This window comes from Megascapheus bottae, chromosome 21 (assembly GCF_031878675.1).
Source record: "Megascapheus bottae isolate mThoBot1 chromosome 21, mThoBot2.hap1, whole genome shotgun sequence".
NCBI lineage: Eukaryota > Metazoa > Chordata > Mammalia > Rodentia > Geomyidae > Megascapheus > Megascapheus bottae.
The window spans coordinates 17516151-17541882 of NC_143529.1; the positions used below are offsets into that span (position 1 = coordinate 17516151).

Sequence of the window (25732 nt, forward strand, 5' to 3'; positions counted from 1 at the left end):
AGACCCCGTATAGCAAAAACACTTCTTAGCAGAAAGAACAGCACTGGAGGAATTTCAATTCCAAACTTTAGACTCTATTACAGAGCTATAATTCTCAAAACAGCTTGGTACTGGCACAAGAACAGGCCTGAAGATCAATGGAATAGAACTGAAGACCCAGATATTAAACCACAAACCTGTGGTCACCTAATCTTTGACAAGGGAGTCAAAAAAATAGAATGGAAGAAAGACAGCCTCTTCAACAAGTGGTGCTGGCAGAACTGGTTAAGCACCTGCAGAAAACTAAAGTTGGATCCTTCTTTGTCACCGTGCACTAGAATTAACTCCAAATGGATCAAAGACCTGGAGGTAAAAGCCGACACTCTGAAAACTTTACAAGGAGGAATAGGAGATACACTAGACCTCCTTGGCACAGGTCGAAACTTTCTTAATAAGGACCAAGAATCACAACAAATCAGAGAAAGGCTGGATAAGTGGGACTGCAATAAACTGCAGAGCTTTTGTATGGCAAAGGACATAGCTAGTAAACTAATCAGGAAGCCTACAGAGTGGGAGAAGATCTTCACCAACCATACAACAGACAAAGGCCTCATATCTAAAATATATCAACAGCTCAAAAAATTGAATCACTCCAAAACTAATCTCCAAAGTAACAACCATCCCATCAAAAAATGGGCCAAAGACTTAAAGAGAGTCTTCTCTGAAGAAGAAACAAAAATGGCCTATATACACATGAAGAAATGCTCAACATCTCTGGTCATAAAACAAATGCAAATCAAAACAACTCTAAGATTCCACCTCACTCCAGTTAAAATGGCCAGGATCAAGAAAACTAATAACAGATGCTGGAGGGGATGTGGCCAGGAGGGATCACTACTACACTGTTGGTGGGAGTGCAAATTCGTTCAACCACTATGGAAAGCAGTATGGCAGTGCCTCAAAAGGCTAAACATAGAGCTCCCCTATGACCCAGCAATTCCACTACTTGGCATTTACCCAACCATCCAGAAACAAAGACATACTAAATCCACTAGCACAACAATGTTCATTGCAGCACTATTCACCATAGCAAAGATATGGAACCAACCTAGATGTTCCTCAGTTGATGAATGGATCAACAAGATGTGGTATTTGTATACAATGGAATTCTATGCTGCTGTCAGAAAGAATGACATTGCCCATTTGTTAGGAAATGGAAAGACTTAGAAAAGAAAATCTCCTAGTAGAGATTTGCAATAGAGCAAAACCTTGATACAAAAGGCCATATAGTAGGACGCTAAATGAAAGGATCTCTAGGATATAGAAACATAAGCCATATAATGAATGATTGTTGTTGTTAAGGTACTATGTTATCTCTCATCTCTTTTGCTGTCCCTTGGTTTTCTCATATTGTTACAGTATCTCGCTTTGTTACCTGATATATAGGAATGATGGCGCTGTCAGCAACACCTCTCAGGCTGCAATTGCTTTGGCCTGGGTCCTTGCCAGCAGTCAAGATGGTGATGCTCTCAGCTTGTGTGGGAGGGGCTCCCTCCCAATGCCATTCCCGGAGCAGAAGTGGAAACTTCTCAGAGCTACTCACAAATTGCTGGATTCTCCGGTTCCGTGAAGCTGACAGGTCCATGCAGGGCTGGATGTGGGCTCTGGGCTCGTGCGGGCTCTGTGTGGCTCTGTCTGCAGCTGGCGGGTCTACTCACCCTGAACCGCCACCATCTTTCATGGATCTCCTCTCTGCATTTCTTTTTTTTTTTTGCCAGACCTGGACTTGAGCTCAGGGCCTGAGCACTGTCCTTGGACTTTCTCAAGGCTAGAGCTCTACCACTTGAGCCTCAGCACCACTTCCAGCTTTTTTTCTGTGTATGTGGTACTCAGGAATCGAACCTGGGTCTTTGTGCATGCTAGGCAAACACTCTATCACTAGGCCAAACTCCCAGCCCCTTGATTTGCATTTCTTTTATGGCCAGAGATGTCAAGCATTTCTTAATTTGTCTACAGGACAGAGAAGACTTTCTTTAAGTCTTTGGCCCATCTTTTAATGGGATGGTTGTTTCTTTGGAGATTAGTTTTGGAGTGATTCAATTTTTTGAGCTGTTGATATATTTTAGATATGTTCCTCAATATTTTTTTTGTCTACTCTTGAATTTAGGAACACACTTTAATAGTTTTTTATATATACTAGGTAAATTTAGGGTGTGTGTGTGTGTGTGTGTGTGTGTGTGTGTGTGTGTGTGTGTGTTCAAGCTGCGGGGCTTGAACTCAGGGCCTGAGTGCTATCCCTAAATTCTTTTGCTCAAGGCTGATGCTCGATGGTTGATGCTCGACCACGTTGAGCCACAGTGCCATTTTCCATTTTCTGGTGGTTAATTAGAGGTAAGAGTCTAATGGACTTTTGTTCCTAGTCTGGCTTTAAACTGGGATCTTCAGATTTCAGCCTCCTGAGTAGCTAGGATTACAGGCATGAACCACCATCGCCCAGCTAGGGCATTTTCTTTTTAATGGAGAACTTTTCTTAGAAGGATCCACATGGAAGCTGCTCCATTTCATTTATATCTTTACTCGGAAATTGTCTCCTTTTCATAGGCAGAAGTCTCGGGAGTCAGCACCTTTCCCCACCTATGCCCTTTCCTATGGAACATCTCGTTTGCGTTGAACAGGGAAAATATGTTTTGTGTTTTGTTACCTTCTATATTTGGGAACCTAAAATAATGCCAGAGCACATTATCTCTGTATATATTTGTGGAAAATATGTGGGATGAATTTGACCAAATGCTTTGTGAGCTGTCCTAATGTGTCATGTGATAGTCACTAGGGGAAAGTTTAACAAACCTCAAAGAGACTCTAATGGGTCTGTGTGGTAAGTCCTGGGCATCCAGTTTTAAAGGTGATTTCAGTAATGTAAGTCAGCTTTGCAGGCTATTGTCCCAAGTGAGCTCCTGGGCCCCTGTGGTGTTCATTAATCTGGGATTGCATTGTCCACTCTGTCTTCCCACTCTTTACAAGGCTGAAGTGTTTAAATGCCCTCTCAAACGGACTTCTACCACATGAGACTGCATTTTACATATCCTAGCCTCTCTAAATGTAGCAAGGAAGCAGAAAATGCATTTCTAGAGGAGACTTTCTTTCAATTATAGATAAATTACTTGAACATGGGTTGTAAAGGTGACCCAAAACTACAGGTATTTATTGGAAATCTATTATGAATGTAGTTCCTAATGCTGTTTTAAGTGCTGTCATGATGCTGGGAGCTGAGAGTTAAAGAGGATGCCTGATCTATCCATGTCTGTTAGGAATTAAGAACCATTATGAGAAAAAAAACCGCTGCAAAATAAAGCACTAAACTTGATTTCATGAAATTCGAGAAGGAGAGATGCACTTGAGAACAAAAATTCACAGTAGCCAGTCTCGGAGGATATTGCATTATGAGAGAGAAATAAGTACAATTAAATAATTCAGAGGAATGATAATGCAAGCATGAAGAGTTCTGCCAAGACTCTTGCAATAAGCAGGTCTCAATTACAACAAACAAAATCATAATTAGTGTGTTTTATGCTTTGCCCAAAGCCACATTTTGATTAATTCCTTCTTTCACATCAAGCAGATTGTTTGATTTCTCTGGTAATTGTAGTGATAACTTAAAGTTGTTGGTTTACTCTGGCAGTACTTATGTGGGTTATGAAGGAAAGTTGAATAGATGATCTGAAAATAACCTGCAGATGATGACTCATTGGCAGTTACTGCATCTGATCTTTTCTGTAACCAGGAATCTGACCTCACCTTCCGGCTAGCCAGTGGGCTTGTTATATGGCAACCTATGTGGGAGCATAGACAGCCTGAAGTCTCTGGCTTCACAGCACTGGTCAAGCCCATGAGGAACATTATTACAGGTTTGTAACTCAGGCACCCAGTAAGGTGTCATTAGCAGATTCCATCACACATAGGCGTGGCCTAAGTTCAAGGCTTATTCACCTAAGGAAAAACAGCAAACCAAGCACATACACTTTTCTGTTATGTGATTTTAGGTTAAGACATTTAAGTGTCTATGCCTTAGTGTCCTCATAGTAAAATAGGAATTTTGCATTTTCATATTACTTGCATGATTATTATGAGGTATACATCAGTTCATACAGGTAAAACAGCTTAAAGAATGTCTGGCAATAATGAATGAATAAGCATTAGCTATTGTAATTCTTATTTCATTATCATGATGGATGGAGTAAAGGCCTTTCAATGATGTCATCATAATACCTTGTTGTTATTAAAGCATTTCACTTCAGTTGTTATCTAGTGAGGGAGTCCCATTGCTGAATTGTAGTAAGAAAACAACAAGATAGATTGGAATGTATATTGTGAGCTCAAATTTCACTTCAAATCCTTATTTTGCTGTATATGTAACCTAGCTTTCCTATTTCATCAATGAACCTGGAGATAATAATACTACCTTAAAAAGCTCATTCTCCTTTTCAAGGAATATGTCACCATTCACCTCTTGTCAAATACGTGACTAAAGCCTAGTACCAGTAGCTCATACCCATTACCCTAGCTTCTCAGAAGGCTGAGACCTGGATGATTGCAGATCAAGATCAGACTATTCAGAAAAGTCTTCAAGGCTCCATATCCAAAATAACCAGCAAAAAAGCTGGGCTCAAGTAATAGCACAACAACTGCTGAAGTGTAAGCCTTGCATTAAACATATAAATAACAAGCCGGGGGCCATGGCTCATGCCTGTAATCCTAGCAACTCAGGAGGCTGAGATCTCAGGATCAAGGTTCAAAGCCAGCCCGGCACTGACGACCATGAGCCTCTCATCTCCAATTAATCTCTAGAAAATGGAAAATGGGGCCATAGCTCAAGAAGTAGGGCAATAGCCTTGAACTGAAGAGCTCAGGGACAGTGCCCAGGCCCAGAGTTTTAGCCCCATGACCCACAAACATATATATATATATATATATATATATATATATATATATATATGAATAAATAGCTATAAATGAACAAATCTACATTAATATGCCACTCCTGGATTACACAGATATCTTGCAATATAGGATAAAATATATGTAAGAACTTGTTATGACGTATGTGATCCTCCACCAATTGCCCATGTACAGATGGACCTACTTTTACCTACTAAGCCATACTGAAGAGATAAATATCTACCCTTATCACTGAGAAGTGCTAGGCTTTTGAAACAACCCCTATTATTAAATTTCTTCTCCCAGTATGATAATGATCTATTAATTCTGATTTTTAATTAAAAGTGAAATAAAATCATGAAATAATGTGAACCTGTAGTCTTGGTGATAGAATGCCTCCTGTCTACACAGCCAAGAGAAGTTCTCCAATCAACAGTCAAAGTCAGACCTGTGAATCACCACATCAAGATTCAAGACACCAAGAGGTTAGTTTGTTGCCATTATGAGAAAAGGGGAGAAATTCTTTGATGAGGTGTGGTGGGACGCTTAAGACTTGAGCTCTACATTCATACTGCCATGCTCAAATCCTTCTCCCCCTTCCTGAGCATACAACATTTAACAATTTCAGATTTTTCTGTCAATCAACTAAGAAAAATAGTTTTACTTGTCTTCCAAAAAGTGTAGAGGTGCTGAAATCATATAACATATGATGCAATTATTGCACCACATGTTAGCATATGAAAAGCAATGATCTATTTCAATAAGTAGCATATATGTAGCACTCAATACATGTTAGCATTCATTTTTTTCAGCTCACATTAAATAATGTGCCATCCAGTTATCAGTCAACTGATGAATCATATTATTATTATTTTTTTTCATGGTGCAATAATAGTTATTATTCTCAATCACAGGGCTTGAACTCAGGACCTGGGTGCTGTTTCTGAGCTCTTTTGCTCAAGGCTAGCACTCTTCCACTTTAAGCCACAGTGCTGCTTCAGTTTTCTGATGGTTAATGGAGATAAAGTGTTTCATGAGCTTTCCTGCCTGGCTGGCTTCCAACTACCATCCTCATCTCTATGCCTCCTGAGTAGCTAGGATTACAGGCACGAACCACTTTGTGCAGGCTTCATATAATTTTTTATTAGGCGACTCTATAGAGGTTGCATAGTGCTTCATGGAATAGAGAGTATAAAAAAAGATGAAAAATACTATCCCACTAAAGAATCTAAAGTTTGATGTGGACTAAAGTCTTAAATATAGACCATAATTCAATGCCAATACGTCACATTTGGTTCGTGAAAGAGAGAAGGTAAGGCTGGGAGTAGATGAGAGCTACAGAGAAATGTACACTGCTATTAACTTGTCATCAATTGACCTGCTTCACTTTCAGTCCAACACATGCAAAGTCAAACTGAATGCCTGTCGTCATAATTCAGTCTCTTTGTAACTTATCTATTACTGTCAGGAATATGATTATCTTTTCTTACCCTCCACGTTGGAAATTTTAGAATCTTAATATAACTATCACTTACTGAAAATTGCTCCCATTATGCTTTGTATTCTCACACACAGTGTGTGTGCGTGTGCACGCACATACACACACATTTGGCACATTTGAAATTGAGGTTACCTGATTATCTCTGATCTCCTATATTTTCTTGCTTGGGAGTTGTATTGATTTGGTTATCATTCTTGTGCCTATTGAATGTGGTCGGTAACAGGCAAGTAAGGAACAAATAGGTAAAGTAAAACAACACGAAGAAAGTTCTTTGGATAATGTCAAATATGAAGATCTCTGAGTAGAGATTGATAAATATGAAAAACTTTAGGAAAGCTACATCAATTTAGTTGTGCATACATATAGGATGGATGCTGTAATCAGACTATCCCTAGTTAAATTTAAAGTAGCTCTTTCTGGTAGTGCATAATTAATATTTGGCTGATAGTCAAGTGTTCTTTAGTTAAGGGGGTCATTTTTCCCCTTAATAGTATAGAAAATAATGGAATATCTTATACATGATAATACCTTAGATATCATGAAGTGTGTAAGTCTCATATTTTTCTCTACCTATCTCTCTCTCTGTGTCTGTCTCTGTCTCCCCCCCCCCACTCTCTCTCTCTCCCTCTCTCTCGTCAGTCATGTGGTAGCATGGACATTGTCCCTGAGCTCTTCAGCTCAAGGCTACTGCCCTACTCCTCGAACTTCAGACTCACTTCTTGTTTTCTAGTGGTTAATTAAATATAAGAGTTTCATGTTCTTTAGTGCCAGGGCTGGCTTTGAACTACAATCCTCAGATCTCAGCCTCCTGAGTAGCTAAGATTACAGACGTGAGACACTGCATCTGGCTTCTACCTCTCTCTCTCTTTTTTTTTTACTTCTTGCTAAATCGTTCTTTTTACTGTATTGCTAAGATATACTCATTGCACTCTATGCACTTTAATGCCCTTTAAATCTAGTGTCTCAAAACTTGATTGCGGTTTGGAGCATTTAATTGAACTTTTTTTTACATTTAGCCTTTCTGGTTTAAGATACAAATACCTCCTAAAATGCAGACTAATCTTCCTAATTTAGCCTATAACTCACCATTTCATCAAAGCGATTGTATACAAGATGCCATAGTTTTATTATATCCCATCTCTGTAGGAACCTATAAAGCAGCTTGCCCTGTTCCTCATGACTAGAAGCCTTTCCTCCATCCTCCGTGCTCCACCATCTGAGACTGTCCTCCCTAAGGAGCCCCTCTCAAATCACTCTAAGGTCACCTAGATACTGCCTTTAACACATGCATTATTCTCGTCTCAGCCTCTGAGTCTCCACCTGGACTGGTTCCTCAAACTGGAATGCTTTCTTCCTTCCTTGTTAGCTGTCCAAATTATATCCTTCTAAAAAGAGTGGAGGCTTCTATTCCCCCAGGAACTCTGGTCTAACTATGCGAAACTTAAATTGACCACTTGGGTGGACCTCTAGTTCCATGCAGTTCCTTGAACTCTTTAAATATAACTAGTCTAAATTGTTTATCAAATTTTGGAAAGGGTATAAAACATTATGAAGCATTACTAATGATTTTATGTTGATTATATGGCTGAAATTTGGAGTTAAAGTATTTCATCTAAATGACTTTTACCTAGTTTGTTATTTTTAATGTGGCCATTAAATAACTTAAAATGGGCTATCTGGCTGTATGCTTTATGGTTCCATTGGAATTGCTAGTATATCATTTTAAAAATGTAAGAACTTATATTTGAATCTTGAGTTCAAGTCTCAGATCTTTTTCTCCCCTCCCTCCCTCCCTACCCTCTCCCACCTTCTTCTTTTTCCTCCCCCCCTCCTCCTCCTCCTCCTCTTCTTCTTCCTCTCCTTCTTCTTCTTCTCCTTCTCCTCCTCCTCCTCCTCCTCCTCCTCCTCCTCCTCCTCCTCCTCCTCTTCCTCCTCTTCCTCCTCCTCCTCCTCCTTCTTCTTCTTCTTCTTCTTCTTCTTCTTCTTCTTCTTCTTCTTCTTCTTCTTCTTCTTCTTCCTTTCCTTCCCCATCCTTCCCTGTCTGTGTTTTACTGGGATGGATTTAATCTAAGAGTTCATATATGCTAGGCTGTTCTCACACTTGCCTATCTCTTCAATTTTCTAATTTAAAATAATCTCTAGAATCATCCAACATGAGGCACACATAGTATACTAATGTCAAGGGATTCTTTGGTCAAGTTCAGAAGATTTTTTTGTATGAAATTTCCAGGTATAATTGTTTTTCTATAAGTCATAGTTGACTTATATGTGATTTTGTATATGAAAATAAGCTCTAAGCTGCTATGACTGATGTTTAAAGCATTTAATCTATAATACCTAAGGGAAAATACCCATCTTACCTGGGCAGAATGACATTTACTTATTTACTGGCTAAATGTTATTAGAATAAGCTACTGAGTAAGAAAATTGCTGAGTATGTACTTACAAATCAGGGTAAAGGTCCTGTCCAACTGAAGAAAATGTATCACACACTCTGGGATAAATGAGGATAAAATGTGAACCTTGCACCTCCATTTCCATGGGCTGGCTTCAATTTAATTACCTCCTGCTGACTTGCTTCCCGTCCATGGCATCACACCTCTATTCATTTTTCTACAATATTGGCACACCTTTGATGAACTGTCAGGCTTATAACTCTTCTCTACATACAGAATATAGGTTAAGGCGAAGAGAATCAAGAGCAAATGAAATAAAAGTTATTAAATTTCTTAGCCTGACACTTGGAATGACACAGCTGCTCTCTGGGAATTTGCTTTCATTTCCTTTTCTACAGTGTTTTAAAAAAATCCCTTATTTTTATCTCATTATAATCTGCTGGATTGGAAAGACTCCATATATAACTGTGTACATAGTACACATGTAGAAGCTGTGTATAAAGGGAAAATAAAAAATTAATATGCTGTCTCCACCTCCAAAAGGGACTCCAGGTAGCATGTGAATCATTTCAGCCTGATTCCATCTCACCCAAAGCCACCATTTCGGGCTGTCACCGAGGAAATTCCTTTGATGGAAGTCTGTCCTCTCAAACCTCCCAGGAAAGAGGCCCGTCACATTCCAGGTACATGATTACAGACAAATTGTCTTCAGACCTAAAAGCTAGGAAAGCATTTTTAGCTATGTTTAGTGTTTGATCTTTAAAAGATATCTATGTGTACAGTATGTGTGTATGTGTTATTGGTTAAGATTTAGTTAGATTCACTGCTAAAATGTGTTATGAATAGTTCTCATTTGAAGAAATCAGTGGGAAAGAAGAAAGACATGTCTGACCTAACAAGATGTCTGAATGGTTTACTATTGTAAATGTTCTGAGTGAATTACTATTGTAAATGTTTACATGTAGAAATTTCAGCAGAGATGTTAAAGGATCTGCTGTAATGTGTTAGAATCCTTTGTACCTGCAGATTCCTGTGTGGAAGTGAGTATTGAAAAATACTTGGGAAGTACAGTCTAATATACAGATTTTCCAAAATTGTACCTGTTATTCTGTGTCCTACTACATTTCCTTAGGTAGAGCTGCCTCAATGACAAGAGCTAGTCATTCCGTTGAAATTGGGGACCACTGGATTCATGGAGTTTGCCAGTCTTACTAAGGAAGGAGAGTCGCTGAGATCACTTGTATGCCTCTACTTTCAAATACAGTCACAGTCTAGGAGCATTTAAATGAGGCACTTAAAATAGCTTTGTTATGATACTGTTTCTACATCATAAAGTGTATCTGTTTTCAGTTTATAGCTTAATGATTTTCAGTCATCTTATTATGCAGCTATCCCAATAATTCTTTGTTCATGCTGATACAAAGCCCTAATCGACACAATGATTCACAAACATTCCACCCAGTATCTGACTTGCCTTTCCATTTGCTAATTTTAAAATAATCTACATGCAGTGAAACCAGATCTACATTTAAACTACATTGAAAATACAGTATAGAGGTGTTGCATTTTCAAAAGATCTCGGAGTTATTGAAAACATAAAACCATGTAAACAAAACTATTTACTACTAGTCTATGAAGGAATGGGCTTGCCTTTATTTCTTTGTGTATATTTTAAAAACGAGTATTCTGTTTAAGTAATCTGTTGACTAAGAATATGAAAATGTAATAGTAACTTGGGCTACTTGATGCATTTGTTTGTATTAATCTGCCCATTTACTATCCCAGACCAGTGGTAATGAAGAGCACTTAAATTCACCCACATAGAACCAAACAGTTGGACTCATAGAGCAGGAAACAAACTTGTGACTACCTGAGGCTGGAACAGGGTCGATAAAAAAGCGGAAACTGTTGATTAAATGGTGAAAATTTTGTTGAAGTGGAGACATAAGGAATAAAGATTGATTGCACAGAAGGGTGCTATCTTATTATAATGAATAATGCATAGGATATTTTTCTAAAGTATCAAAAGAGTAGGTTTTTCATTATGCAGCATCGTGGTTTTATTGCAACAAAAATGATAATTGAATGAATGGTGGAATTATTGATAACTTTAATCACTAGAATATAAATATATAACACCACATCTATATAAAATTATTACTTACAAATTAAAAATAAAATTTTAAGTGGGCAAAGAACCCTAGAATACCAATGCAATCTCATACCATATAGCAAAATGCACTATTACTCAACTGCTTAAGCTGCACAGTGTGTCATTTTGACACACTTTGTCAGATCACTGTTTCTTTTTATTCATATATTTTAATTGTAATTAATAGAAGAGTTACATTATATTCACCAGATAGAAGGTGCATTATTTCACATACATTGATACCCTTTCTCATGTCTTGGTCCTCATTTCCCTCCCCCACCCCCGCCCCTCATCTTGTTTTCCCCCTTCCCTATCCAATTTCAAATAACCATACAATATATCAGATAACAAGGTGGAATACTGTAACAATATGAGATAGCCAAGGGACAGCAAAAGAGATGAGAGATAACATAGTACATTAACGACAACAATAATAATGAGTGATTATTATGTGGCCTTTGTTTCTATATCCTGGAGGTCCTTTCATTTAGCGTCATACTACATGGCCTATGTTCAGATCACTGTTTCTTTTTTTTTTTTTTTTTTTGCCAGTCCTGTGGCTTGAGCTCAGGGCCTGAGCGTTGTTCTTGGGCTTTCTCAAGGCTAGCACTCTACCACTTGAGCCACAGCACCACTTCTGGCTTTTTCCACGTATGTGGAGTGCTGAGGAATCGAACCCCGGCTGTCGTGCATGCTAGGCAAGCACTCTTACCACTAGACAAAACTCCCAGCCCCTGGATCACTGTTCTTTAGGATAGTTGTTTAACTTTCCACATCTTAGCAAACTCCACTCACTACAGAGCGAAAAGCTTCTATCTCCAGAGTCTACTTCTTTCTGCAAAGCCTCATTAGTGTTTGATTTAAAATGTATGCATTTGCCTATGCAATGTCTGAGGAAAACGCGGCAAATATATACTTAAAAAGAAAAAAGAACATAAATTGAAGCCAGGAGTTTGGCCTAGTGGTAGAGTGCTTGCCTAGCATGCATAAAGACCCGAGGTTCGATCAGTACCATGTACATAGAAAAAGAAAGCCAGAAGTGTTGCTGTAACTCAAGTGGTAGGGCTGTAGCCTTGAGAAAGTCCAAAGACAGTGCTCAGGCCCTGAGTTCAAGGCCCAGGACTGGCAAAAAAAAAAAAACACATAGAATCATAACCTGTTTGTACAACTCCTTAATAATAATATTTTTAAATCCCCATATTCCTCAAGGTTTTATTGATTCCTCCCACTTCTGGGTTCCACAGCATTCCCAACATTGAGAGTTTTAGCACCAACAATCTGTTTTATCTGTCCATTAAATTATGCCAAATCTTAGAAGATGAGGCATCAATTATTGCACAGTTGCTGAATATCATGAATCCATAGTCAGCTTGGCTAAGCGATTGTGACTCAGGGTCTTAAGATTATGGCCAGGGTTGCAATCAGGTGAACCCTTTGCTGGTTTGAAGGACGTTGTTTCATCCTCACTCAGAGAAGTGAGGCTGTTCGGAGGACACAGTTTCTGACCCCCATGGCCTCTCCAGAGAGCAGAACACCACACAGGAAGTGTCTTTTCACAAAACAAGGCATCTAAGAAAGGGAGGGGCCACCATCCAAGCTGGAACCTTCAGTATCTTTTGGAATCTCATCACTGAAGTGACATACCATTCCTTGTGTTTCTGTTTTATGATTCAAATACAGTATAGCAGGTGACCACACTGTAGAAATGCCAAGAGGGAGGGATCATTAGCAGCTATCTTGAAGGCTAACTGCAATAAATAACCATAAAGGAAAATAATAATTCCATTGAGCATCGTTGTCTATAGTCTAAAAATCATAACTACCTAGTCTTTGTATCAGTTGGTAAATATTCTTCCTCCACTGATTCTGTTTTATTAAAATTCCAAAATGTTTTATTTAAGTTGCTTCTTTTATCAAATGTTAAGTTTATTTATGCCTACCTAAAATAAAATAAATAAATAAAGGTAAAGGTGAGTCTTCAGGTTACAAAATAATCACAGAATTATATTAATTACATCATTTTTCTTAACCATTAGAAATTACGAATATAAACAGTAAAGATGTTTTCTTTCCTTTTTATTAAAGCATTTATTAACATTGATTTTTACATCACATTTCAAATGTCATGTTTAACAAACAAATATTTAAGAAGAGAATCTCTGAATACAATCACGGGCACTTAAGTTTTAGAACATAATTAAAATTAAGCATTACTCTACGTAATAAAACCTTACGTCTATAGAGTATATAGCCCATCATAGGTTTTTATGTCTATGTAGTTATGTTTACATCTCACAAACAGTAAAGATATTTCCTTTCTTTTTGTGGGTCATGGGGCTTGAATTCAGCCTGGGCACTGTCACTGAGTTCTGTCACCGCCCTACCCAAGATATTTCTTTTCTGTAAAAAAGAAATTCAAATTACAATGATTCCACATTGATTTGCCTATGTAAAAAAATAAGCTAATCATATCATTTCTTGTTCTCTGATGTGACCACACTCAAACATCTGCAACATATACGAATTTCTTGACACATCTATGTACATCACCATCTCACACATGCACACATGCTGCCACATTTATGAAATAGACATGAATTGCTGGCACTTGGAAAATGGTGTTGTCTTCTCTCTGCCTAGCTACAGTGGCTTGTTGCTATGGAAATTGTGTGTCTCCATTGGAGGAGTCCTTGGATTTATTAGAAATGAAGAAAATGCTAACAGCAAAGCAGTGTCAACGTACTAGTAGCAGAAGCTGTCAGTTTATATTTAAATGATCCAATTCCTCATAGCTTTACTTTGATCTTGAACCAACTGAACATCTATGTTCTCTGCAATCAGGAAGTAGGGAGCTGCTTACTTAAACTGATACAAGGATTCATCTGTAACTACCATGTGCAGAGATTTAAGTTATGCTTCATGAAATGCTTTATGGACTCAGACTTAACTTCTGCAGTTCCTTCCCACTATGTATGCAGTATTGCTTCCAGAGAGCTTGCTTTCCTTTGGAACTCTTTACTATCATCTTACAACACATATTAATAACAATATACTTTCTCAATGTCATGGTTGTCTAAAAACTAAATTAAAGAAATTCTTAGCTGTTTAAAAATTTATCCATATAAGTTTGTATAATGCTAAGTATAGGAGATTAGTTAAATGTGTTAACAATTGAGGAAGAGGTAAAACTCATCTGAGTTCATCAGGTACATATAACAATCATACTTTTCAGATGTGTGTTTCTTTTCAGTATTTTACATATATCATTTAGAAGAAATGTACTGATCCTCTTTCATGATTTTTTTCTATCAGATAACTTATGGTACAATATTACAAGTGGAAAGAATTTTTCCATTACATTATATGAGATTCCCCACACAATATTTTTATCTGTCTTTATAGATCTTTCTATTAAATGCCTGTTAACTGACTAAAATTATTTTTCTGACAAAATTAATACTTCTCATAAGACTTTCCAGAATGAAATAGAAACAATTATTGATCGTCCTTATTATTTTGGACAATGCACCTCACACTTTAGTCCTCTTAACAGCACCGTAAGTGAAAGTACTTCTATTTATTATAATTATTTGCTACAGTCTGGCTACTTGAGTCATTGCTGTTTCAAATGGTCTCTTCCAATATTATACTATTGAAATTTTTTATTAATAAGGTTACAGACATATTTTCACATCTGATCAGACATATCTGAGGAGTCTTTCTGTTTTTGCAGCCCATCCTGAAATGAGCTGCCAAATTCTGCTAGAAAATAGCTAATGTCTACATTACTCAACTGTATAGCTAGCAATTTTTTCAGTTAAGTAAAGTCAGGGCATCGAGAGGGACCAAGGTAGCTCTCCAGTAGCTTCAGGAACAAGGCTGTCAACACACTGTTCCAGTTAGGATGTTGGTCTAAAATTGCAGAGATCATGCATGGCATGCCCCTTCCGTGTGGTTGGCTTTCAGTTAAGAATTTCATCTGGTTTAAGGAAGGACATCATTTTGGTTGAACTGCTAGTATCTGCCTTAATCCCAGAAGCCTAGCCTAGAAAATAACGGTTTTCACCATCTCTTTTAATAAGTCAAATGACTGTCATAAAGGTTTGAGGATCTAAAATTACACAGCTGGTAGTCAGCCAACCTCATGCTTTGTCTTTTCTTTATCAATCCAAGGCAAAAAGAAAAAGATTTCCTACTGTAGGTAAAAAACGATAGGCTTAGAAGAATATATTTGGCCATGCCTCTTTAAGAAAGAGAACTCTAGTGAGTTATGAAAATGCTAAGCAGGGCACTAGCTAAGGCCTTGGTTTGTGTTATTGAATTGTCTATAAGATACCTAAAATTTTGTGTGATATAGTGTACTAAGTAATTGCTTTTCTGAGGTCCACAGTAGGAAACATTTAAGCCATGCTGTGCTAAGCCTTCGAAGGCTTGATGCCGATGTAATTATCTTCTTTCTGCCTTTGGGAGCAGGGCCTCTCTGGTGATACCTCCCTGTCAAAGGTCCCGCTATGCCACCTACTTTGATGTTGCTGTCCTTCGCTGCCTTCTCCAGCCGCACTGGTCTGAGGAGGGCACTCAGTGGTCTCTGATGTACTATCTACAAAGGCTGCGACACATGCTGGAAGAAAAGCCAGAGAAGGCCCCAGAGCCGGATATCCCTCTCCTGCCCAGGCCCAGGAGTAGCTCAATGGTGGCAGCAGCTCCTTCACTAGTGAATACTCACAAAACCCAAGTAAGACAAACCCAGTCCAGTCCATCATTATTTGAGCCGACAGCTTCGCCTATAACCCATTAATTTCCCCTCCACCATGGTTCCAGTTCTTGTGTGTTCAGTGGTAGGTAAAAACAGCCATCTTCCTTCCTTTCTATCCCTCACTGTTGGACCCTTTTCTTCTTAATTTACTGCTGAAATGAGCACACACTAATTTAGTGGAAGCCTTTGTTTATTAATAACACTGAAAACTTGGTTTTCTGGATAGTCATAGTGCTTCTTAACAGAGTTCTGATATACATAATATACAAAAATATATAATATATAAAAATATACCTCTGTTGGGTCGGGAGTTTTGCCTAGTGGTTAGAGTGCTTGCCTAGCATGCATGGAAACCCAGGTTTGATTCCTTGGTATCACATACCTAGAAAAGCCAGAAGTGATGTGGCTCAAGTGCTAGAGCACTAGCCCTGAGGAAAAGCCCAAGGACAGTGCTCAGGCTCTGAGTTTAGTCCCCAGGACTGGAAAATATATATGTGTGTGTGTGTGTGTGTGTGTTATCATCTGAAATTAAATCACATCTAATGTTTTAATTCAGTGATCACTGAATATGACCCTTTGTCACTTAGGTCAGAAATTTTCAGTATTTGATGTCATGATTGTAAATACTGCTTCTTGACATGTATTCTCACTACTTATAAAAATAGACTTTTGGAGAAGGAGACTGAGTATATACTGAGGTAGTGAGAACTGAATGTACAGCTCAAGTGGTAGACCATTTGCTTAGGAAGTGTGGTCTTCAGTTCAAATCGCAATTTTTAATTACTTCTTGATAAATCAATGACCCAATGTCATTGAACACCTCTTCCTTTTCTTCTTTTTTTTGGAGGGGCAACACCATTTGTTGAAAATGTACAGAAAATTTCACCTTAGGGTTTTCCAGTTGTTTAGGGAGATGTAAATTTGAGTAGATTAGGTCCTAAAAGGCAAGGCACATCTATATTAAAAAGGTAACATCAGAATAAGAAATATATTTGTGCTCATATCCCAGAGTCCCTTATCATTGTTTGCATTTATTTGTTAAGGATCTCACCATGAAATGTAATGAGGAGGAAAAATCTCTTAGCCCTGAAGCCTTTTCGAAGGTTTCCTTGACCAACTTGCGCAGATCTGCAGTTCCCGATCTCTCTTCAGATCTGGGCATGAACATATTTAAAAAGGTGAGTAGAGCCATTGGATACATGAATCCCATATAGGATCAAGTCCTTCTGCTCATGCTCCACAGCATGAGGTAAGGTGCGAGAGGGAGGCAAAGTTGGCTTCAGGGGCATCACTGCTCTCCAGTGTGTCCTGAGTTCCTGTGAAAGTCCCTCTGCGTGTATTGGAGAGCTTCCCACGCTACAGTGCGCGGCAGGGTTGTCATGACAACCCAGCTTTGCACTGTGTGTGTAGTGGAGGAGGTAGTTTGTTCTTCTGAATATATCACATTCCTTCTATGTATGCAGAGGTAATCAAAATAGAAAATAATAGACTCAGAGATGTAGTCATTTTATTTTCTCTTAAAATTATTAGCTTCATGAGGTCAATGAACAACGTATTTATCTATGAGATTACCTTTTTGCTAACTAGCTAGGTTTATCTGCCTTCATTTATAATAAAAATAATAGCTTTTTCTTTTTCTAAAAACACTGCTCACACGAGAGGAAAAAGAGAAATTTCATCATTTTTTTGCACATGACAACTTTGAGGAGCTTTTAAAAATCCAAGAATCCAGGGCTGACTAAATAAATCAGAATTAGTGAAAGTTAGACCCAGGTATGAGTATATTTTTAATATTATCCAAACAGCACTCTAACTCCCAGTTGTCCTTCATCTTAAGATTTTAGGTAGGAAACATGAGCTTGTACCAATGTATGCTGTATCATCTTTAATTTTTTATGATTAGTGATGTCCATTCGAAGTTAGCCAACTAAAAAACTGACTCTCAAACTAAAAACCAAGAATGGGAATAAAAAAGAAGCTGTAGCAATGGTCACTCAGGAATCCTGTGTTCTAACCCAGAGGTTTTCACTCTTTAGTGGGCATCAGAGTCAATTCTGAGAGTTTTTGATGGGGTATGTCTGTGGCTGAATCTGCAAACTGCATTTCTCACATGTTTCCAAACGATGCTTCTGATCCAGGGACTGCATTTGAGGGCACCATTGCAATCTGCCTGTAGCAAGAAAGACCTTTGAGATGTCTGTTCTTTGGCATAGTTTCTTTTGCTCTTTTTATACATCAGGGAAATGTTTCTGATTTATGTTGAGTCATTTTCAATGGCTTTCTGGAATTCTTTTTCCTACAGCAGTTCCTATGTTTTACTACAAAACATGAGTCTCCTTGGTAAACAAATGAAGCTTTCCCTTGTCCTCTACCTACCCTTCTTGTCTTGTTTCAGTTCAAGAGTCGAAAGGAAGACCGAGAGAGGAAAGGCTCCATTCCATATCACCCTACAGGGAAGAGGAGGCCACGACGAATGGGTGTGCCATTCCTGCTTCACGAGGACCACTTGGACGTGTCCCCAACGCGCAGCACATTCTCCTTTGGAAGTTTCTCTGGGCTTGGAGAAGACAGGCGTGGCATTGAAAAAGGAGGCTGGCAGACCACTATTTTAGGTAATCACAGAGGCTTTCCAAGCAGGGCAGAGCTCACATGACCTATTTAGAAATCTTGATTGAGAGCTAACCTGGCACATCTCGATCTTCCATAAACAGTTCAGAGAAGAAATCTGAATCCAATGTAGATTTCCTAGTGCTGTAATAATGCTGTGTCATCACGTGATTAATTAAATTATGTAAGAATTCTCTATGCTCAGGTAATCACCCTATTTCTTCCATTATCTTAGATGCAGAAACCCTTACAGGGTTTTGTACATTGTTTCATGCTTTAGCAACCTAAAGACAAGCTTGTATTTAACTATGTTATTTAATAAGGAAAGTAAGGAAAGAAGCAACTTTTATAGAGGGCATAATAAAAAGACCAGCTTAAAATCAGGAGCTGAAAGCTAGCTGGGCACAGCAGATGGTTTCTGACATTTGGTTTAGATTGGAGTTGACCTGATCAGTTTCCATCAGTTTCCTCTAACATCTTGACCTTGAATATTCCCCAGCCAAGTTCTATTCCTACTATTTGGGCCATTGCCTCACACTATTCTTCATGTCTTCCCATTGCTGTCCTCTGGAAAAACAAAAAAATCTCCTAAATGAGGATCTTCTAGATTTTGTAACTCTCTTGTGTTCTTGTTCATCCAGGAAAACTGACCCGGAGAGGCAGTTCCGATGCAGCCACAGAGATGGAGAGCCTGAGTGCCAGGCACTCACACTCTCATCACACCTTGGTGAGTGACCTGCCTGACCACTCCAACAGCCATGGAGAAAACACTGTGAAGGAAGGTGAGTGCTGGTTCTTACTCCTGAGCTCCATTTTCATTGCTCTTGGCATCTTTGTGTGGCTTGGAAACCTGAACTCGTACATTATATTGCATGTTGGCCATTCTTAGCACAGGCTTTGTAGCAAAAGGTAACTGATGTTACAGTATGGATACCATACTTCTAGAGGGAACAGGCCCACACCAGAGGAGATCTTGGAAAACATGTAGATTCGGATGTCCTCTGGGGCCATATACATCATCAGTGTCCCCAGAGTTTCCCTGCTCCTCTTCAGCCTGCTTCTGATTCAGCTCAGGAAGCAAACGCGTGTCTCTGCCAGGATTCCCTGACAGGTGCTCCATCCCTTAACACAATTGTTGATTCTTTGTCTTATTCTTATGCACTCACAGGAACATAGTTCAAATTTTTTTCTTTGAACTGTATCCCAAGTGTTGACTGACAGCTGTTAGTTGCTAACAGCTGTTCCATTACCTTTAGCCAAAGAACAGCCATGTGTGTGTGTGTGTGTGTGTATGCCTGTGTGTATGTATGTGTGTGTGGTATCAGTACTGGACCTGGAACTCAGGGCCTCATGTTCTCACTTGGCTCTTTCACTCAAGGCATTTGAACCTTATCTCCACTTCTAGATTTGGCTGGTCCTCATGGATGTTAGTGCCAAGGCTGGCTTCAAAACTGCAATCCTCAGGTCCCAGCCTCTAAGTGGCTAGGGTTAATAGGTGTTCAACTAAAGAAGGATTTATTATTGTTTGTTGTTCCTCAATCCACTAGATCAACACAAAATATTTTATAAGCCCTATCTTTTCAGCACCCTTTATTTATTTATCCTATATTACATAGTTTTAACAACTCTTGCAGTTCCAAGGGAGTCGGGGATAGCCTTAAAACTGGAAGTCAGGTATCTACTAAAGCTCCAGCTATGTGCTCATGGTTTAAATAGTACAGTTGTCTGACGAATGCAGCAGGCTAACTTGACAAAAATAAGACCTTGCTTTCATTTTGTTAGTGCGATCCCAGATCTCCACTATCACAGTTGCGACCTTCAATACCACGCTGGCATCATTCAACGTAGGCTATGCAGACTTCTTCAGTGAGCATATGAGGAAGCTTTGTAGCCAGGTGCCAATCCCCGAAATGCCTCATGAGCCTCTGGCATGCGCCAACCTGCCCCGAAGCCTCACGGACTCCTGCATAAACTACAGCTACCTGGAGGACACAGAGCACATTGATGGGACCAACAACTTCGTTCACAAGAATGGCATGCTTGATCTTTCTGTAAGGAGCAAGAATTGTTTTTCTTATGCAGGCTTGAAAGATACTGACTCTTCAGTATGATTTTTGCAAGGGTCTAGAAGGTGGGCATGCAGATTAAAGATACTGGATCCTAAGTTGAAGATGCTACCTATATAAATAAACTCCACAAGTATACCAACCATCAGACTCACCTTTTGTTTTTTTCTCAAATATTCCATTATATTTTTAATTGTGAGTCCCAAATATACACACATAAATATACATGTGTGTGTGTGTTTGTATGTATGTGTTTTCTAAGTCCTCTTTTTTTCTACAGTATGAATATACTGGGTATCTACAAGAAATGAACAGAAGTTCTTAAAAGATTTAAGCTGTATCCTAAAGAATGTCTAACTTGAATATTGCTATTAGTAAATAAAAGGGTTGTTATATTTTACAAGTCTATTTCACCAAGACTTTTATTGCACATTAGGGATCAGGCTAAGCATATAATTTAAGAGAATATAATTGATTAAGGACTATAATTTAAACATGTAAAATATTATGTACTTAAAATTGAAGGGTAAATAATTATCCAATCATAACTGAGAAACGATTCCTCTATTCGACACATTAAAAAATCATTTTCTTTAGTCATTATGGAAAGTGCATGACAGAGGACTAAAATGCTTTGATTTTAAAAAATTAGTGAAATGTGCTTCCACATTAACTGTGATTTGAGCAACTTAAGTGGCATAAATACATGCTTTTAGTTGTCTTGGTGATTTTACTCCATATTAAGTTCATATATAATATCCCAGTGCGACTTAGATTAAAAGTAGAACCTTGCCTGTGTTATTGATGCCCAATTGAGCTAAACATCAAGAAATCAGGCCTAGAAAAGTTGGTTAAGCAGAAGAACTCAGGCCTAGATAAGTGGGTTAAGCAGAAGAGGGAGCGCCAGTTAACTTTACTATGTTTACCTTTGCCTTCTGCAGGTCGTTCTGAAAGCTGTTTATCTCGTGCTTAACCATGATATCAGTTCTCGCATCTGTGATGTGGCACTAAACATTGTGGAGTGTTTGCTTCAGCTTGGTGTTGTGCCCTGTGTAGAGAAGAACAGGAAAAAGAGTGAAAACAAGGAAAATGAGATGGTGGAAAAGAGACCAAGTGAGGGAACTTTCCAATTCAAAGCGGTCTCTGGAAGCTCCACCTGTGGATTTGGGGGTCCTTCAATTTGTGGAGCTGGAGATGGTGGAGGAGAAGAAGGAGGAGGTGGAGATGGAGGAGGTGGAGGAGGTGATGGAGGAGGAGGAGGTGGAGGTGGACCTTATGAGAAGAATAAGAACCAAGAGAAGGTATGACTTGACCTACCTTCAGTGTCCTCGTGAAATTTCACCTCTAATTTCCTTTCCTAACAGTTTTTGACCCAGAACTGTAGCTAATTCCTAGAGCATGAAAGTGATGATAGGCAGAGAAAGGATTTCTCAGCAAGCATAGGTAGAAACAGATGAGACTATATTCTAACTCACAATTTAGGAAGCTGGAGGTCAAGGTGCTAGCGCGTCACTCTTGGCTTATAAGTAGCTATCAGACAGTTGTAAGTGCTCATGTGACCTCTTCTTTGAGCATGTGCAGAATGGGGGAAGAGTGTGGAAAAACCAGGTGTCTCTTATTCACCCCTAACCCTGTTGGGAACAGAAAAAAAATATCTGACCTTATGTAATTTTAATATTTTAATCACCTGTAGGTTCATCTCTAAATATGAGCAGATCAAGAATTAAGGCTGCAGTGTATGAAAACCAACATCAAACCACAGTTAAAGCAAGGAAGTAGCTGACATAATTACTTGGTTGGTTGATTTAGCATTGGTTCAGCCTGGGAACAGCTGCCAATCTTACTCTTCTCAGGTCACCGGGAGGCTTGGCCTTCTTCTCATTGATTATTCCTGAACCCTCATTCTCTCATTTCCTGGCAACCTGAATTTCACTCCACCTGCATGAGGTTATGCTCTTTCCACTTAGCAAGAATTTGCATCCTGCTTTGAGACTTAAATGCAAATTGCCACAGCTTAATTTTATGACACACATATTATGTCAGCTTGAGGTTTTAGCTGGAAAATGCTGTTCAGAAATTGAAATTGACAACAAATTTGAATCTCTAGCAACTAATCATCTGCATATCCTGTCAAGTGTTTACAAGTAGAAGATGATACTGCATAGAGTTCTACTCCCTTCATGAATTATAAGTACTATAAATTGTTCATTTTTCCCTTAAACGATGTCATATTTTGACATAGGATAAGTGCTGTGGAGTTTCCTCTTTCACATATCCTTCTTGATCTCCTTCTGGTTCCACTGGCATTTAATTAGTGCAAATCTAATTAGTGTAGTATACTTATGTCTTCCGAAAATTCACAGCCTCTCATCCACATATTCTTGCTCCAATATTCCTGGGTTTCTTGGCCTTTTCTTTAGGATTTTCCCCTTCTTGCTTTAGTTATAGGTCATATGTAGATATTATCGTAGTATTATAGCCTGACACTTCTAAAATGTTCATTTGAAGAAAATTATCACTTTTGATCATTAGGAGGTTTCCGGTCAGATTATGTGGGCTCCAAACTAGCAAATGTTTTATGGTTAATTTAAAAAAAATTTAGTACAAAGAGTTCTTGTGTTTGTGATTCACAAAGCTCTTTTCTGCCCTAAAACCATCTGTTATTTTCAGTGGAATTAGAAAATGAATCTACTTTTACAACCTCGTTATCCATAATCATGAGGAATTGATTAGAACTAAAAGGAGGATCTAGTTTCTGATCCTATATTGGCCACTATTGGCCACTATCTTGTACAGAGAGTCTGGACAGTTATTTAATATCTCTGATTTTTTTCTCTAGCCTATTATACCTTTCTCCAATGAAAGTGACCTAAATCACAAGGACATTATAAGCTTTAAAGTAATAAAACCTCCAATGATAATTACAATGAGCTTTTAGAGCTAGAGAAATTTGAAGGAGGATATAATGATTAGTACATGTGACCCTTGATGAAAAAGACCAGTGAGGACTATGATCCACTCTAAGCTTTCTCATAGAGCCTCCCACAAAGGACTACATCTACCCAGAGGTCTCATAACTTTTTAATTCACCCACCAATAAAGATATCTTTAAAATTTGCCTAAATGTGCTCCAAAGGATACAAGTGCTAATGGTGAAAATTTGTTTTGCTAATATTATGGGTCTTTGTAGGGGGCGGGATTGAACCCAAGGACCTCTTAGAAAATTCTTCTTCACCATTTAAACCACAGCCCTTGTCCTTCTACTTCATATGTTTTTCAGATGAGACTGTGGCTTAAGACTATGATCCTCCCTATCTCTGCCTTCTGAGTAGCTGGGAGAGAAACTCTACTCAGAGATGTCAGTCAACAACCCTTTGCATAGCAAAGAGAAGACAGGTTTCATTTCTGAAGGGAGAATCTCTAGGGTCTAGCACTTCTTCTACTGCCTAAGTTTACAGACGAGGAAAGGACCAACTATGAACTTGAGAAAAGCCTATTCTACCTCATTAAGGCACAGGGTAGTATCTAGTTATACCCTGCCCACATTGTAGCACACGTTCTTCTGAGGTCTCAGTATACGTGCCGATATGATCATAAGGTTGATGGAAATATCTGTTATAATTTAGAAAAATTCTGAGTTTTTATTTTGTTTGTTCTGTTCAGAAAACCTATAGTAGGAAGGGCAGCTATCAGGAGCCTTAGTTTGCAGATGAGCAAAAGAAAACATAAAAAGTTAGTTAATGTATGCAGCACCATCTGCAATTAATTTGCAGCATCATATCAATTACAGAGCAGGAGTTGGAATCTCAGGTGTATGGTATATACTGACACCTTGATGTAGCTGGGAGCACTGACTGCCACTTACTAAAGGCATTGACTCTTTCATCTTGGGTTCAGCATCATTCCTTTGCAACAACTTCCTTTTGCTTCTTTGGAAACAGTACAAGGCAGTTCCTTTTGGGGGGAGCCATGTTCTCTGCTCACACGAATTAACACGGGCAAGAGAAAGGATGTCACAATTCTCATAGTCCATTTTGCAAAAGCCAAAGGGTGAGTCAAGCTGAATGATTATGAAGTCCTGTGTGACCTCACTTTGCTTATACATGTGTATTGTAATACAGTGAAAGTATACACAGCTAAAAATCCTCAATAAAAATCACTGAAGGATTTCAAGATTTAGACTTTGACCAGTCCCCTAAAGCTAGCAGTAATCCTAGCTTGGCATTCAGAAGCCTGCTGATGAGGGTGGTTTCTCACAAACTCTATTTTCTGTCATCACCGATCATCCCATGGTTTCTAGGTAGTTCTGATCGTCTCTCAAGGATGTAAAGGGATGCCTTCCAAGAAAGTGGTTCAGATTTTTTTAAACCACTACATGGTGTTCAGAATGCATAGCTTTCTTTTTTTGTTTGTTGAACTTAGTTCCATCCCTTAAATTGTATGTGCTCACTGTAGAACATGTATACTTTATTTAATTATACCAGAGAGCCCTTGCATAAAAGGAGCTCAGACATCTTTTTTTTTCTAATTGTGGTGCTAGGATGAAAGTACACCAGTAAGCAACCATAGGCTTGCTCTCACCATGCTCATAAAAATAGTGAAGTCTTTGGGATGTGCCTATGGTTGTGGGGAAGGACATCGGGGGCTCTCTGGAGATCGTCTGAGACACCAGGTATTCCGAGAGAATGTAAGAGAATTAAAGTAGATTCCATTTCCTCTCCCTTCCCTCCTTCCAGTTGAGGCATGAGTCCTTTGACAATGAGGGTCAATATTCCCAGAAAAATATTATATTTCATACAACAATAAATGCTGTCTTTGGGTGAGAAGATTCCCACCAAATGTCTCAAGACACCTAAAATTCAGACTTAGGGAAATTTAATTGGCAAAAAACACTTCTGCCTCCTGTCTTAACAGAGACCAATCTCCAGTTAGTTGGTCAAGGGATGCGTATGTAACTAAAATTGAAGGAACTTTGAATTTTGGTTTGAAAGAACTTGGTTTTGATAAAGACATGTCGTAAGCTTCAGATGTCCTGTGACAAGTGATTTTTTAAATCATCTGTCTATAATGTAGAAATATACTATATATTAGAGAAAAGAGTCAAAGTTTTGGACTTTATTGTTTCTACTTCACTGTGGGAAAATGGCCCTTATTGGGACAAAACTGGACTATAAAAGTAGCCAGTTGCTTTCTGGCTGCTTTGCTTGTGAATGACCCTGGACATCTAGATATTTGAAATCACATCCCCTTGAGCTGTGTGAAACCTGAAACTCTGTTCTGGGAGTTGCCAATTACATTTTTGTAATAGAACAATAGGATTTCAATTTTTTCCACTGTCTG

General features: G+C 38.6%; 1 protein-coding gene across 6 annotated transcripts in view; it reads left to right on the forward strand.

Moving 5' to 3' along the window:
• The window catches only part of Unc80 (unc-80 subunit of NALCN channel complex), a 185179-nt gene that overhangs the window by 13847 nt on the left and 145600 nt on the right, over positions 1-25732 (forward strand). For 5 of the 6 annotated variants that reach the window (XM_090354730.1, XM_090354731.1, XM_090354734.1 and 2 more), the window contains exons 5-14: positions 3761-3884; positions 5326-5399; positions 9355-9494; positions 15437-15698; positions 16763-16897; positions 18115-18331; positions 18968-19108; positions 20109-20377; positions 21334-21693; positions 24933-25079. In XM_090354730.1, the coding sequence (XP_090210856.1) occupies positions 3761-3884; positions 5326-5399; positions 9355-9494; positions 15437-15698; positions 16763-16897; positions 18115-18331; positions 18968-19108; positions 20109-20377; positions 21334-21693; positions 24933-25079 (1869 nt within the window). The remainder of the gene's footprint in view (positions 1-3760; positions 3885-5325; positions 5400-9354; positions 9495-15436; positions 15699-16762; positions 16898-18114; positions 18332-18967; positions 19109-20108; positions 20378-21333; positions 21694-24932; positions 25080-25732) is intronic. The other variant, XM_090354735.1, reaches the window with a different exon arrangement.